The sequence below is a fragment of the Carcharodon carcharias genome, chromosome 21 (genome assembly GCF_017639515.1).
Source record: "Carcharodon carcharias isolate sCarCar2 chromosome 21, sCarCar2.pri, whole genome shotgun sequence".
NCBI classification, from domain to species: Eukaryota; Metazoa; Chordata; class Chondrichthyes; order Lamniformes; family Lamnidae; genus Carcharodon; species Carcharodon carcharias.
The window spans coordinates 63,344,198-63,360,602 of record NC_054487.1 but is presented as its reverse complement, the minus strand read 5'-3'; the positions used below and the strand labels follow the sequence as shown (position 1 = coordinate 63,360,602).

The following is a 16,405-nucleotide window of genomic DNA, read 5'->3' as shown; positions in this document are numbered from 1 at the left end:
ACACATGCACCTCCACACCCCCCCACCACCCCCCCTTCAAATACACTGGCTGGGGGCTGTAAAATTCACCCCAAAGATGATTTTTTTTCTGGTCTTTTAATTGCAATTTTCTTATCTTCCTTTAAAAAAATATTCTCACTAATATCTGGTTCTGTATTTTCTGTTCCCTTTATTACATTTTATAGCATAAGTCACATCAAAAATTTGAAATCTTGTGAAGTTTTTAAACGTTGTGTATCTGAAAAGTGTGAATGGTGTTCAAATGAGTTGTAACTTAAATTTTAAGACATGAAGAAAAGAATCATTGGTGTAGGTTCAGCATTTCACTGGGCTCCAGTTGTCTACGTTGATTTTTGCCCCTTTTAGGTTTGGGCCTATTATAAAGAGATTGGGAGGATATCTGGGCAATTATTTGGTATCGGCAAAGTAGTGCAATATCGCATCCGTTTTCAGGTTTAACTTTGGGGTTGTGCCAGTGGATGAAATTCCAATCCCATTATTTTATACAACTGAATCTAACATCAAAGCCAGCAGAAGAAAGGAGTCCTCAGGTAGAATCTTCCTGGTCCCATGGAGACAAGTTTGAAGGCAGGCCGAGGAGCAAAGTTAGGAAATCTCGTGAGGTGCCGCTTTGCAGCCTTGCCGGAGTAAGGTACAGCAGGCACTGGTTACCCACCTGGCAGCAGGTAGCTAATTATTATCCATTTAGTGCCCACTTGGGCAAATTGATGACGTTGCCAGGGTTTCCTGGCTGTTGCCAAAGCCCAGTGCCTGGGAGCAGCAGAGGCCAGTGGGGCCTTACTTAATTCTACCCTATCTTCCACTGGAGCTGCGGGTGCCGGGGTCACTGCTGCAGCCGCAGCCATCTTATGGAGGGATTCTCTCACCTACAGCAGCAGTGCCCAACTCTCCCACTGGGACTCCAGCCATCCACAGCCCCGGACACTCCAATTGGTCTTCTCATCTGCCCGCCCGCCGTTCCTAATTGGATGGAGCTGCCAAAGGCAGCCTGTTAATTGGCTGCCTCTGGGGTGATCACCTGGCAGGCAGGACTCAGACATCATCAGGGTCAGGTCCCACATGTAGTCCCAATCCCCAAGACTCATCTAAGAGGAGAAGATTCCATTCCTTGCATTCCCTGAAAAAAATTAGCTGCAAGGGTGCAAAAACCCATGACAAAAAACTTCAGAATGTCTTCCACAAATGTGGCTATTCCATTAAACGAGTAAAAAAGTTTTCATTCAGCATCAGTAAGTTATATATATCTTTGGTCACTCACCTTCAATTCGAAAGCTGCTTGAAAGTTTAAATGATTCAGAATAGTCATATTGAGCTACTTTAACAGCTGATGGTGTCAGTGTGATAAAAAATCCCTTCCTGCTGTATAATTCAAAGGTACTATAGCCTGGGATCCAGTTGCTTTGGTGATGAATGAATGAGGCGTCTTTGTGGAAACGTTGATTGTCTTCCCATTGCTCTAAATGAAGGTTATCGTTTTCACCAATGTGTATGAAGTAATTTGGTCTTTCAGCAGACTCAAGGGAAACAACAGGCAATTCTGAAAAGTTACAACAATATATAAATCAATTTGTGTTTACTTCAGTTGTGAAATTATGAGAGAAATGTTCAATGTGCCATGTAAAAATATTATACATAAATAAAAAGAGATATATTTTGTTCCTAAAGTATGATTAACAATTCAGTATCATAATTGTGTATGTACTCAAAGTTAATATAAGGAACTAAGTAACTGAAAATGTTTTTAACTGGGTCCAATGTATGTACAATTGATAAAACACTGCATATATTAAACACGTGCACATTAATTACTTAGGATTACAGGGAATCTACAGAACAGAAACAGGCCTTCCAATCAAAATGGTTTATGTTGTGTTAATGTTCCACACAATCCTCCTCACAGTATCTCTTCCCATTCTGCCTTTGTACCCTTTTATTCTTCTCTCCCTCATCTGTTACCTTCAAAGGCCCCGGTGAAGAATGTGTTTGGCTCATTTCCCAAATCAGTATGTTCCATTACACAAAAATGCAAAAACTGGCAGCCTCACCCGCGTAACCTGGATTTTTCACCGCTGGCTGCCTTTTGTTACAGAGTGCGACGATAGCAGCAAGCAAGTCCTGCTCAAACTCCACCCACTTTCAACCCTGGCACAGTGTCTAGTAGGCAGGGCAAAAACAGAATTACCTGGAAAAACTCAGCAGGTCTGGCAGCAACGGCGGAAAAGAAAAGAGTTGACGTTTCGAGTCCTCATGACCCTTCGACAGGACTCAAAACGTCAACTCTTTTCTTCTCCGCCGATGCTGCCAGACCTGCTGAGTTTTTCCAGGTAATTCTATTTTTGTTCTGGATTTCCAGCATCTGTGGTTTTTTGTTTTTATGTCTAGTAGGCAGGAGCAGCCATGGGTAAGCATCAAGGTTAAACAGGCACTTAATTTAAATATCAATTTAGAGATGCAACAGTCCTGTACACCATTTTCTCCCCTTCTAATTTGCAGGATATCTGACATAAATCACAACACGTGATAAAGGCGCCTGGGTCTCTAATGGTAAGGATATCCAGGACCATGGAAAGTACAATGCGAAGTTAAGGCAAGAGTGATTTATTAAACGTTTTCCTTCATTTTTATGATGTTATTTCCTGCTAGGAACAACCGGCATAAAAATATCCTCATGGGTTGAATTTTTCAGGCGGCAGGTGGGCTATCCGGGAGCGGTCGTGGAGCCGATCGCCGCCCGCAATTGGCTGCGCACCGCCATTTTATTCGGGTGGGCCAATTAAGGCCCGCCCAGCATAATGCGCAGCCGGTAGAGCTCGGCGCTACCTGTGCGGGCAAAGGGAGGAGGCAGAGTTGGGGCCTGCGCACGCGCATGAAAGAGCACAGCAATCTCCCTGAGGCAGCTCCGTGCCTCAGGAAGATTAAGTTGATTAAAATATTTTGTTACAAATGAAATAAAAAATTATTTAAACATGTCCCCTCATGTGACAGTGTCACGTGAGCTGGGTCATGTTTGTGAATGTGGAAAAATTGTATTAAATTCTTTTACAAAACCTTCAGGAAACCTCATCCCGCCTGTGGACAAGGTTTCCTGGAAAACGCGAAGGCCGCTTGGGCTCTTTGATTGCCCACCAAACTTAAGGTTGGACGGGCAGCGTTGTTAATGAGCTTAAATATTTGTTTAATGGCCTTAATAGGCTGCTGACAGTTCAGCGGGTGCACAGCCAATTCCGGCGTGCGCCTGTCGAACGGAAGATCGATGTCGGTACACACGCCCGACGTCATCTCGCATCATTTTACACATCAGCGTGTCGAGCCTGCCCCAGCACACCAACAGCCATATTCTGGCCCATGAATCTTTGGCACTGACTTTTGTAATTATTGCTTCCACTAGCGCACCATCATGGCATCAACAATTTGCCAATATTTGAGGTGCTGGAAGATGAAGGTTGTCTGACTGCATGAGAGATGCTCTAAGCCCAGCTGTCATTGCCCACCAGTCCATAGTCTGGCATGAAGTGAACATGTCTCATTTTAGCAGACAGTGCATACAGAGGCTCTTCTTCCCAAAGCAGAGTTGTACAGTAAAGCCAATGACACTTCCAGGACATGTGAATGCTATTTTTCTTTCTTATTCTTGCACAGGATGGGGTTGTCACTGGCAAGGCCAGCATTTGTTGCCCATCCCTAATGGCCCCTTGTGGCTTGCTGGGCCATTTCAGAGGGCAGTTAAGGGTCAAGAATCAACCACATTGCTATGGGTCTGGAGTGACATGTAGACCAGACCATGTAGGGATGGCAAATTTCCTTCCCTAAAGGGCATTAGTGAACCAGATGGGTTTTTACAACAATTGACAATGGTTTCATGGTCACCATCACCGATGGCTAGCTTTTAATTTTAATTAATTCCAGATGTATTAATTGAACTCAAATTCCACCTGCTGCCGTAGTGGGATTTTAACCCGTGTCCTCAGAGCTTTAGCCTGGGCTTCTGAATTACTAGTCCAGTGATATTACTACTACGCTGCCATCTCCACCACCATCTCCCCCTGTGCTTAAATAACCATAATGTTGGAAGTTGCCTCAGAAGCACTACAGTCACAGTATGTATGCTGTATGTATAACAATAATAGTACTGTGTGCCAAGGTGATCAACTGTTAGTATATTTTGATTGAATGCATGGGCCAAGATGCCACCAATTATTTCTGCAGGAGCTGGCTGACCCACATATATTGACCACAAGGAACTGTTTAGATCAGTGGAGAACATGACCAGCTTGTACAAGGATACCTGCAGCTACAATGTAGCATAGAACAAGCAGATCCAAAGCCAGCAGTGGTCAGTGCTGATTTAAAACTTGGTTCCATCTTCCTTGACGAATGCTGCAATGGTGAAAAGGGGCAGTGATATAGAGTTGCACACACAATCACCTTCTTCACTTCAGCTAGCAACAAACAAGGGGTTGGCTGATGATCTGTTCTGCATTTTAGATGTACCTACCTACTCAGCCTGGCCAAAGGCTGCTAATGAGTTGCGATGCCTTTTAAGGCTCTCTAAAGATCTAGGCTTGTGTCCATAAGGCCAGCTGATGTGGAAAGTGGAACAACAAGAATACACACTTGCAATCGGGGGACTTTGCTTTGATGCTAGGTAAGGGGAGCTTTACTCTGGGTTGGCGTGCTATAACTGAACTGGGTATGCTTGGTTCTGGTTTGGAACACCTGATGATAATGAATGTTTTTATTCTGGAGTAGGACACACTAATCAATGCACAGGATGCAACATGTGCATTAAGTTTACCACAGCTTTGTTTGGTTTAGATAAATAACATTAAAACTGCCCTTGTTGATTAGAATAGGAAACAGTCTCATCTGATTTGAATCATTGAATGCAATAAAACATTGCATAAACTCTCTCGGACACAATGTTTCTATTTCTCATCCAATGTATACCACTCGACATAGATAAATTACGAACAGCTGCCAAAAAACCTTTTGTGGATGGTCCTTGGAGTCTTTATAAACATTTCACTAAAGTTTATTATGACAGCAATATACCACACTGATCCCGGCTGAAATAATTTCCTTCTTGTTTCTGCTCTTAGTATTACTTAGCGTTACTTTACAGAAATTAAATTTACTACTCAGACCCAGTAATGATGACAAGAAAACCTTTTCTATTTTGACTATATTATCTGGTTTTATTGTTATATATAACAATAAAATGCAATCCAATAACTGTGTCAGGACTGTATCACTTCAAAACTTAAAACATTTTGTTGACTCTTAAATGCCCTCTGAAATGGCCTAGCAAGCCACTCAGTTGTATTAAACCACTCCGAAGTCTGTAAGGAATGAAACCTGTTGGACCCCTCAGCATTGACTTAGGCACTGGAAATGACAACGGCAAACTCAGTCCTGTCGGCCCTGACTAACATCTGGGGCTTGTGCCAAAACTGGGAGAGCTGTCTCACAGACTAGTCAAACCTGACGTAGTCATCCTCACAGAATCATACCTTACAGATAATGTCCCAGGCACCACCATCACAATCCTTGGTTATGTCCTGTCCCACCAGCAGGACAGAAACAGAAGAGGTGGCACAGTGGTATACAGACAGGAAGGCTGGGAGACCTCAACATCGACTCCAGATCCAATGAAGTCTCATGGCATCAGGTCAAACATGGGCAAGGAAATCTCCTGCTGATTATGACACACAGTCCCCCCTCAGCTGATGAATCAGTGCTCCTCCATGTTGAACACCACTTGGAGGAAGCACTGTAGGTGGCAAGAGTACAGAATGTACTCTGGGTGGGGGACTTCAATGTCCATCAGCAAGAATGGCTCCGGAGCACCACCACAGACTGAGCTGGCTGAGTCCTAAATGACATAGCTGCTAGACAGGATCTATGGCAGATGGTGAGGGAACCAACAGGAAGGAAAACCATATTTCACCTCATCCTCACCAACCTGCCTCCACAGATACATCTGTCTATGACAGTATTGGTAAGAGTGACCGCCACACAGTCTTTGTGGAGACAAAGGCCTGTCTTCACGTTGAGGATACCCTCCGTCGTGTTGTGTGGCACTACCACTGTGCTAAGTGCGATAGATTTCAAACAGATTTAGCTATTCAAGACTGGGCATCCATGAGGCACTGTGGGCCATCAGCAACAGCAACAGAATTCAACCACAATCTGTAACCTCATGGCCTGGCATATCCCCCACTCTACAATTACCACCAAACCAGGGGATCAACCCTGGTTCAATAAAAAGTGGAGGATATGCCAGGAGCGGCACCAGGCATACCTAAAAATGAGGTGTAAATCTGGTGAAGCTACAGCTCAGGACTACTTGCATGCCAAACAGCATAAGCAGCATGCAATAGATAGAGCTAAGTGATTCCACAACCAACAGATCAGATCTAAGTTCTGCAGTCTTGCCACATCCAGTCATGAATGGTGGTGGACAATTAAACAACTCACTGGAGGAGGAGGCTCCACAAATATCCCCATCCTCAGTGATAGGGGAGCCCAGTACATCAGTGCAAAAGATAAGGCATTTGCAACAATCTTCAGCCAGAAGTGCTGAATGGATGATCCATCTCGGCCTCCTCCAGAGGTCCCTGGCATCACACATGCCAGTCTACAATTCGATTCACTCCACATGATATTAAGAAATGGCTGAAGGCACTGGATACTGCAATGGCTATAGGTCCTGACAATATTCCAGCAATATTACTGAAGACTTGTGCTACAAAACTTGCCACACCCCTAGCCAAGTTGTTCCAATACAGCTGGCAATGTGGAAAATTGGCCAAGTATAACCTGTGTACAAAATGCAGGACAAATCCAGCCCAGCCAATTACCACCCCATCAGTCTACTCTCGATCATCAGTAAATTAATTGAAGGGGTCACCAACAGTGCTGTCATGCTGCACTTGCTTAGAAATAATCTGCTCACTAATGCTCAGTTTGGGATCTGCCAGGGACACTCAGCTCCTAACCTCATTACAGCCTTGGTTCAAAAATGGACAAAAGAGCTGAACTCCAGAGATGAGTTGAGAGTCTTTAACATCAAGGCAGCATTTGACTGAGTGTGGAATCAAAGAGCCTTAGCAAAACTGGGGTCAATGGGAATCAGAGGGAAAACTCTCCCCTGTTGGATTCATACCTTGCATAAAGGAAGATGGTTGTGGTTGTTGGAGGTCAGTCATCTCAGCTCCAGGAAATCACTGCAGGAGTTCCTCAGGGTAGTGTCCTCAACCCAACCATCTTCAGCTGTTTCATCAATGACCTTCCTTCCATCATAAGGTCAGAAGTGCACAATGTTCAGCACCATTCACAATTCCTCAGATACTGAAGCAGTCTATGTCCAAATGCAGCAGGACCTGGACAATAACCAGCCTTGGGCTGACAAGTGGCAAGTAACCCTCGTGCCACACAAGTGACAGGCAATGGCTATCTCGAACAAGAGAGAATCAGATCATTACCCCTTGACATTCAATGGCATTACCATCGCTGAATCCCCCCACTATCAACATCCTGGGGGGGTTTATCATTGACCAGAAACTGAACTGGATTAGCCATATAAATACTGTAGCTACAAGAGCAGGTCAGAGGCTAGGAATACTGCGGTGAGTAACTCATCTCCTGACTCCCCAAAGCTTGTCCACCATTTCCATGGCACAAGTCAGGAGTGTGATGGAATACTCTCCACTTGCATGGATCAGCTCCAACAACACTCAAGAAGCTTGACACCAGCCAGGACAAAGCAGCCACTTGATTGGTATCCCATCCACAAATATTCATTCCCTCCACCACCAACACACAGTGGCAGCAGTGTGTACCATCTACAAGATACGCTGCAGGAACTCACCAAGCCTCCTTATACAACACCTTCCAAACCCATGACCAGCACCATCTAGAAGGACAAGGGCATCAGATAGATGGGAACACCACCATCTGGAAGCTCCCCTTCAAGCCACTCACCATACTGACTTGGAAATATATCCCCGTTCCTTGACTGTCACTAGGTCAAAATCCCAGAACTCCCTCTCTAACAGCACTGTGGGTGTCTCTACACCACATGGACTGCAGCAGTTCAAGAAGGCAGCTCATCACCACCTTCTCAAGGGTAATTAGGGATGGGCAATAAACGCTAGCCTAGCCAGCAACACCCTCATCCCATGAATAAATTTAAAAAAGAGCAAAAATGCTATTTGCCATGAGTTCCCTATTAAGTTAAATTCCTTCATTTGCACGACTATTGAAACATAGAATAGTTAATTTATTTTTAATAGCTCCATACTTTTTCTAACTGAAAAGCCTTCTGTAAGCATTGACAGAGTAAATGGAAGACCACATAAAAGTTACCACTGAAAGCTTGTTTTTATTTTTCAATTGGCAACATGATATGAGATTTATGAGAACACAATAATAAAGAAATGTAAAACAAGAAATTTAAGATGAAGCAATTTTGCTCATCAGTAGATTCCTAAACCTGTAATTTTCCGGATACCCTGAAATTAGAAAAATGAAAACGCAATTTATTTAAACTTGTAAACTTTCTCCCTTGTGTTGATTATGAAATGATAGCCAGGACATAACGAAACTAGGCTGGACCACATCGTATGTCATTTCTGTACAGACCAAGAGGACACATGTTTCATTCTTTAGGGTAGAAATTGCTGTTTGTTGTGTCCTTTCTCCAAGCAGAAAGCGAGGACATTAAGGTCCAAAATTCCCCAGCAGTCACTAAACTTTGCTTGTCCCCATTGCCCCCTCCAACCACTTTGGTACATCCCAACCCCCACACCCAACCGATCAGCCACTGCCAGCAAGGGAGCGACTGATCTTTAATTAGTCAGCTGCTTGTGGAGGCATGACAAGCATCAGCAGCTCACATGTAAAATTCATTCATTCCTGTGGTTGGACCCATGCTGTCCTTCTCCATCCTTTGTCTTCATTAAGTTACTTGATTCCAGGTAAGTGTGCTACAATTTACCTCAGCTTCCTATACTTAGTGAGAGAGAAAATTCTCCAGGTCACTATTCAGTGCATACATATAGATCAGCTGAGGATGTGATCAAATGCAACTGTGATGCACCCAGTCATAAAGCCTGACAGCACTTAAGGCCCATACATGAATTATAGTCATTTGGATGAGCTACTAAAGGACCGCTGTCACATATGATATTACAAGAAAGCATAAATCATTTCTTCAGGAGACAAGGAGATCTATGAGGTAGTGCAAACATGTGAGTTCTGAAGAAGAGCCACATTGAACTCGAAACATTAACTCTGTTTCCATCTCCAGAAATGCTGCCAGACCTCCTATTTCCAGCACTTAGTTTTTATTTCAGATTTCCAGCATCAACAGTGTATTATTTTTATTTGACAATTTAGAGAATTGTTCCAACTTCAAAAGTTCTAATTTTCAAGACAATAAAGTTTGTGAAAAAAATCTCACCATTTATTTTGATCATTTGATAAAGTGCTACATCAAAGGTTACTACACAAAATAAGAGCTCATGGTGTATGGGGTAACAAATTAGCATGGATAGGAGGTTAACTGACAGGAAGCAGAGAGTAGGCATAAATGGGTCATTTTCTGGTTGGCAAAATGTGACGAGTGGTGTGCCACAGGGATCAGTGCTGGGGCCTCAACTATTAACAATCTGTATCAATGGCCAGGATTTTACAGCCCTGCCACACCACGGCATGTCTCCCGTGATGGACACGGCGAGCCATTCAAATCTCCATTCAGCTTGGCAGGGCCATAATAACCCGTCGGGTGGGAGGGGCTGTAAAATCCTGGCCAATGATTTGGATGAAGAGACCAAGTGTGTGGTTGTTAAATTTGCTGATGACACGAAGATAGGTAGGAGAATAAGTTGAGAAGAGAACACAAGGAGTCTGCAAAGGGATCAGGATAGGTAAGTGAGAGGTCAAAAATTTGGCAGATGCAGCTTCTCCCAAGGGACAATGTTACTTGATTGATAGCTTTTTTTCTTAGATCGATTTCTCGATTGCTCAATATTTATTTAAGATAAAGAGATGTCAAGTGCTTGTAGTTCCTGCTATTGATACTTTAAAGGTCTGGCTGATTGTCACTTTTACAGGACTATGGTAAAAGCAGATTTTTAAAGAAAGCTGTGAATGATTGATTGTTTTTTAAAGCATTTTCACACATCACATTGATACTCAAGGGTTCATTGGCCCTGTACAGAATGTATACTGGGTGAATGGGCACGGAAGTGCCATAGGTTAGTAGGGAGGGTATGAGGTACCATGGGGGTGGGTAGAAAGGCATGGGTTGGCATGGGGGTATGGGTAAGAAATTTTGGACTTACCTTTCAAAAGGTTCCCTCATCCACACTATGGTTCACAACACTTCTGAGGGGCCATGAACCATGACTACTTGAAAAGCTGGCCCACTCCATGAAAATTACAGTGGGCTAGGAGATGCCTATCCCCATCAGGTTGGGAGTGCAGGATGCAAGCTTGCGATTGGCACCAGCCTGCATCCTTATGCTGCATTGACAAAAATTGGGGGCTGGGAATCCCGGGATCAGGTCCCAGCCACCATTTTTAAAGGCCCACGGATTCTCCCAGATTCTGAAAAAATCCAGCCCAAAATATCTGTGGGGGATTCTACTCTGATTTTCTAAATGTTCCTCCACAGATACTCAAAATAGCAAACCTCACTCTATCTAGCTGAATGTATCTCTGGATATATATGCTTCATGTTTGTATGCATATGTATGTATGTCTAAACATGCATATATTTTACAGCAAGATGCAAAGCACAATGACATCTATTGTATGTTTTCCCAATTAAATGAGTTGATACTCACTTGATTGTTTTGCCTTGTACAGTCCAGGTGCAATCATGAAATTCATTAAAATCTCCTGTCCAGCTTTGTCTATTTGCAAAGGTACAATGTCTCCAGTGACCTTATTGTTTGCAATAACAGTGTCATTGCACAAATAGTTGATGAACATAAATGGTCCTTCTCCAAGATCTGAAATATGAAAGAGTGATTTGTCATTTTTCATCACTACGTCATTGGAGACAGATAATGGATTTATAACCTAAGAGGATGAAATTTCTTCTGCTTTCCTACCCCAAGCCTCAGAGCATAGTGCCATAAAAAGTGGGTTAAACTGTACCGCCACCTCCCTGCCCAACCTTAACCTCCATACTCTGCCCAAAGCACTACTAACCACCCCTCCCTGATAACAGTATGCAAATGGGTTTGCCAGCCCATTTCCTCCCTTTGTGTCTCTTTTTGCTGCTACTTGCCAAGAGAAGGCTAAGGACAGCACATAAGAAAAGTGAGGGAAGTCCCAAAACTCTCAGGTGGGAAGAGAAGTCCTGTTAGATGCCATTTCACTACAATTTCTCATCTGTTAAGTAAAAGGCACCAGCAGAATTTTACAAGTTTGCAAGATAGGTTCCTATTGGCATGGATCATAATTAGCCCTGAGCCAAGAAAATGGAGCAGGGCCCTTAGCAGGGGATGGTGAACAGGGAGCAGAGAAAGAAGAATCCATGTTAAGCACATTAACTGATAGTTCTGCTATGAAGTAATAACAGAGTTTAATCACCTGTGTGATTAAAAGAGACAAGTGCTCTGTTAAGCTTATTACTATACTATTGAGAATGAACATTTTATATAGATTTAAAAGTAATTTATTGATCAAAATCAACACAGTGAGGAAATGCCTGGCCATAAAGCATTGCCTGGCTGCAGCATCAAGGGGAAAATCAGAGCCCGTCTGATATTCCTCCCATCAGCTTAAAGTTTAAATGATGGACTCCCAAGGTGGCTCAATGTATTTACTCAAATCAGTAACTGAGGCATATAACCCAGGACAGTGAAAAGTTTGATCCCCAGTCTATGCTGAATTATCTCATTTCTGCCAGGGAGCATTAGAGATGTTGCCAATCCCTTCTTTGCATTTCTACAGTGCTCCTCATTAAGACATCTCAATGGGCTGAATCTTGCCTATGTCAGGCAGGCTGGGCAGGAGCGGGCGTGGAGCCGATCGCCACCCGTGATCGGCTGTGCACCATTATTTTACACGGGCAGGCAAATTAAGGCATGTATGCGAAAGAGCGCAGCAATCTCCCTGAGGAACGGAGCTGCCTCAGGGAGATTAAGTTGATAATGAAGCTTTTCAATAAGTGAACTGAAAAATGATTTCAATATGTCCCCTCATGTGACAGTGTCACCTGAACTGGGACATGTTTGCGCGTTTTGCAAAATTTATTTAATTATTTTATAAAACTTTGAGGAAACCTCATCCCGCCCGCAGATGAGGTTTTCTGAAAAACACGGAGGCCACTTGGGCTCTTTGCCTGCCCGCCAACCTTAAGGTTGGATGGGCAGCACTGTTAACAACGTCAATTACTTTTTTAATGGCCTTAATAGGCCTATGACAGGTCAGCGGGTGCACAGCCGCCTCCAACACGCGCCTGCCAATCACGTTGGCGTGTCGGGCCCACTCCCGCACACCGACAGCAATATTTTGCCCAATATGTTTTACCTCAGGGAGGAAAGCAGTATGCATTGAGGAGGAATAAAAGCAGGAATGGAGAGAATTGGAAGAGCTCAGGGGCAGGTGAGCAGGAGTTTTAAGGAGGCTATTGTAAACAGGAGAGTGGCAATGTAGAGTTCACAAAGCAAATTCCAGAGCAGAGTGTCTAAAGGATGGCACCAATGATGAAGGGAAGGAAGCAAGGAACCCAGAGAATCTTAAATTTATATAGCACCTTTAGCACAGTGAAACATTTTTTCATTCTTTGGGATGTTATGCATCGCTAACAAGGCCAGCATTTGTTGGCCATCCCTAATTGCCCTTGAACTGAGTGGCTTCCAGTTAAGAGGCAACCACATTGCTGTAGGTCTGGAGTCACATGTAAGCCAGACTGGGTAAAGGACAGCAGATTTCCTTCCCTTAAAGGACATTAGTGAACCTGATGGGTTTTTATCAACAACTAGTGATAGTTGTGACAGTCACCATTAGCAAGACTAGCTTTATATTCCAGGTTTATTAATTGAATTTAAATTCCAACAGTTGTCATGGTGGGATTTGAACCCATAGCCCAGAGTATTAGGCTGGATTACTAGCCCACTGACAAGACCACCATCTCCCCCAATCCTAAAATATTACACAAACACAAGAGGAGAACTGAACACTGTTGAAGAAAGAATGTAACAGGAACAAGTTACGATACTTACTGAAGCGGGTGCTGTATACAAAACTGTTAAAACACAATTGTACATACACATAACAAATTATCATAAATTATTTGAAAAAAGGTTCCTACATAAAAATAATACATACCTCGATTGTAATATTCACAGTCAAAAGCTGAAAGATATCAAGAATGTATAGTAAATAAAAAAGATTTCAAAATACATTGCAGTTAAGTATTGATATCCCTTTAAGTCAATCTGTCCTGATGTATGAATTCTATTAAAGATTAATATTACTTAAATCTACTAACAGCAATTTTCCTGGGATCATCATTCAGGGACTCAGATTTCGGGTCCGCTTTGATTAAAGCAAGTGCCATGGAACAATTTTTAATCAGGTGATCACTGATTTTACATTGAATTTTATGACAGATGACTCTTTGAAAAGCATACAAATGAATATACGAATTCAATTCATTGAAAGTGTGTTGGAAGTAGAAGCGGATGTATCTAAAGAGTTACTGCAAACTAACTTGAATGTCATACATTATTTTGCAGCGTGTATTTGGCCAAAATCTCTAATGCTTTTCCTACAAGCCTTGCTTGCTGAATTCCTGCACTTTTTATTCCTCCTGTTTCAGGAGAAATCTTCACTTCACTCCCCTAATCCCAGGAATTAAAAAAACACAGATAAGTACATTACCTCTCAAAAAGTAACTTGTACAATAGTATTACTTTATTATTGTCATTCCAATCACCTTTACCATACGTGTTAAGATGATTGTCATATTTTTTTAAGAAGTAAATGATCCACATTATTCCAATGCTGGTAATAACCCAATAAATGGGTGACTGCTGATTAAGATAATATGGATTATGTATCCGCATTTAATAGGTTTTATATTCAGTACTGCCTTCTACTTATAAAACGCTACACAGTTGATGACTGGCTTTTTCTTTTCTTACACTCCATTGTTTTGAAGTAAGTTTTCTCCGTGTAACATTACTCATGTGCCATATGTAAAATGTATATTTGATAATACTCACGGCAAACACTAGGTGATCTCCAATTGATCGTCACTCCTTTCTGACAGCATGTGTGTGCATAAGCTGCAACACTGGTACAAAAACATTCACAGTCTCCACCGCGGTTACAGTTACACGTGTCTGTAAGGCAATTCTTATAAAACCAGGTAACGTCAACCTAGAGAAAATCAGAAACCTTCATTAATTTCACCAACAACTAATATCATTAATGGCAATTGATATCCTGCGCCAGTATTAGAATCAGAGTGAAGACTGTATAAAAAAGTAACTTAATCATAATTAGTAGCAGCCAATTCTTGGACACAGTACAGAAGCCCAAAATGTGGCTCTATCTTTAAGTGCTTTAAATGCAGCTAAAACTCGGAAAAATCCAATTCAAAAATTTACATGAACTTTATTAGTTTCATTTGTGTTTAATTCTTCTTCAGTTCTCTGCTCAAAGGCAGGTCCACCCCATAACACCACAACCTCAATTAAGGAAGCAGGCCCTAAATCCACATTGCTGGAATGGGAATTGAACCCCATGCTGTTGACACTAATCTAATCCACACTGGATGTCCAGCCACTGAGCCCACCAGCCCCCAAGGAGTCTGAGTTGTTGTGACAACATATACTCTTACATGCATGTTATATTGTATTCACTATATGGAGGAAAATATTTTTCTAAAATCATTAGAACTATTTTTGCGGCACCACGCTGCCATCTAGAGGATATTGGATAACTACACTATTTCACAAAGCCAGGTGGCTTAAAACTATTTTAATGCAATATATATGTTACTTTGTCACATTTAAACAGTAATTTTGATGAGATGCTCTGTATATCATGTAGGTTAGAGATCCAGCTGGGGATTACAATACATTACAATTTCGTTTCAACAACATACTGCTAAGAAATGACAGACCCATTGCTGTGCTGTTGTAAGTGCTGTGGGGCTATATGCCCACCCACCCAATTGCCCTTGGCTTGGCCCCATTCCAAATTCTGAAGACAAGGTCATTCAAGTAATAGGGCAAGTAACAATCGCTTCAAACATGTGATGACCATCTCCAATGAGAGAGAATCTAACCACATCCCCTTGACATTCAACAGCATTAGCATTGCTGAATTCCCCATCACCAACATCCTGAAGATTACCATTGACCAGAATCTTATCATAAAATCATAAGAAATAGCAGCAGAAGTAGGTAATTCGGCCCATCGAGCCTGCTCCATCATTCAATAAGATCATGGCTGATCTGATTGTGGCCTTCACTTCACTTTTCTGCCTACCCGCCATAACCCTTGACTACCTTGTCAATCAAAAATCTGTCTAACTCAGCCTTAAATATATAAAATGATCCCACCTCCACTTCTATATGTGGAAAAGAATTCAAAAGTGTAATGACTCTCAGTGGGAAGAAATTTCTCCTCATCTGTGTCTTAAATGGGGGACCCCTTATTTTTAAACTGTGTCCCTAGTTCTAGATTCCCCCACGAGGGGGAACATCCTCTCAGCATCTACCTGGTCAAGCCCCCTCATTATCTATATGCTTCAATAAGATCACTTCACATTCTTCTAAACTCCAATGAGTATGGGCCCAACCTGCTCAACCTTTCCTCATAAGACAACCCCTTCATCCCGGGAATCAGCCTAGTGAATTTCCTCTGACCACTTATGTTGTGGGCACATAAGTTCAAATCCCACTGTGACAGGTGGTGGAATTTAAATAAATCTGGAATTAAAAACTGGTCTCAGTAATGGTGACCATGGGGCAGAACTGTGTAGCGGTGATGGGGATCTCGGCTGCCTGCTGAAGAGCTGTCGAGAGCCTTTTGGTGCCTCTCTTTGGGAACCTGCCACATCTTCTTCCACTCAGGCACTTGACAGGCCAGCAGCAGGCCTTTCCTCAGGATCGAGGACATCGGGGGCCTGAGTCCCACCTGCCAAGAGCTGTCTGGCAGCTCTATTGAACAGCAGTGCCACCAGGGAGAAAGTGGTTTCTGCTATCCACACTGAGGATCATCATTGGATGCCAGGCCAGAGATGAGTGATGGGGGGAGAGCGGGTCATGGGGGAGGGGGTTAGCAGCAAGGGCAGGGCTGGCTTTCAGTGGGACCCTCCCCCACTTACCAATGCCAGATCCCTTTATCAGGG

At 42.8% G+C, this 16,405-nt stretch overlaps 1 protein-coding gene across 1 annotated transcript in view; it reads right to left on the bottom strand.

Annotated features, from left to right (window-relative positions):
• The window catches only part of otogl (otogelin-like), a 198,816-nt gene that overhangs the window by 86,472 nt on the left and 95,939 nt on the right, over nucleotides 1–16,405 (bottom strand). Inside the window, exons 27-30 of the mRNA XM_041215660.1 lie at nucleotides 14,268–14,424; nucleotides 13,369–13,395; nucleotides 10,872–11,039; nucleotides 1,280–1,558 (exon numbers count right to left, since the gene is read on the bottom strand). Coding sequence (XP_041071594.1) covers nucleotides 1,280–1,558; nucleotides 10,872–11,039; nucleotides 13,369–13,395; nucleotides 14,268–14,424 — 631 coding nt within the window. The remainder of the gene's footprint in view (nucleotides 1–1,279; nucleotides 1,559–10,871; nucleotides 11,040–13,368; nucleotides 13,396–14,267; nucleotides 14,425–16,405) is intronic.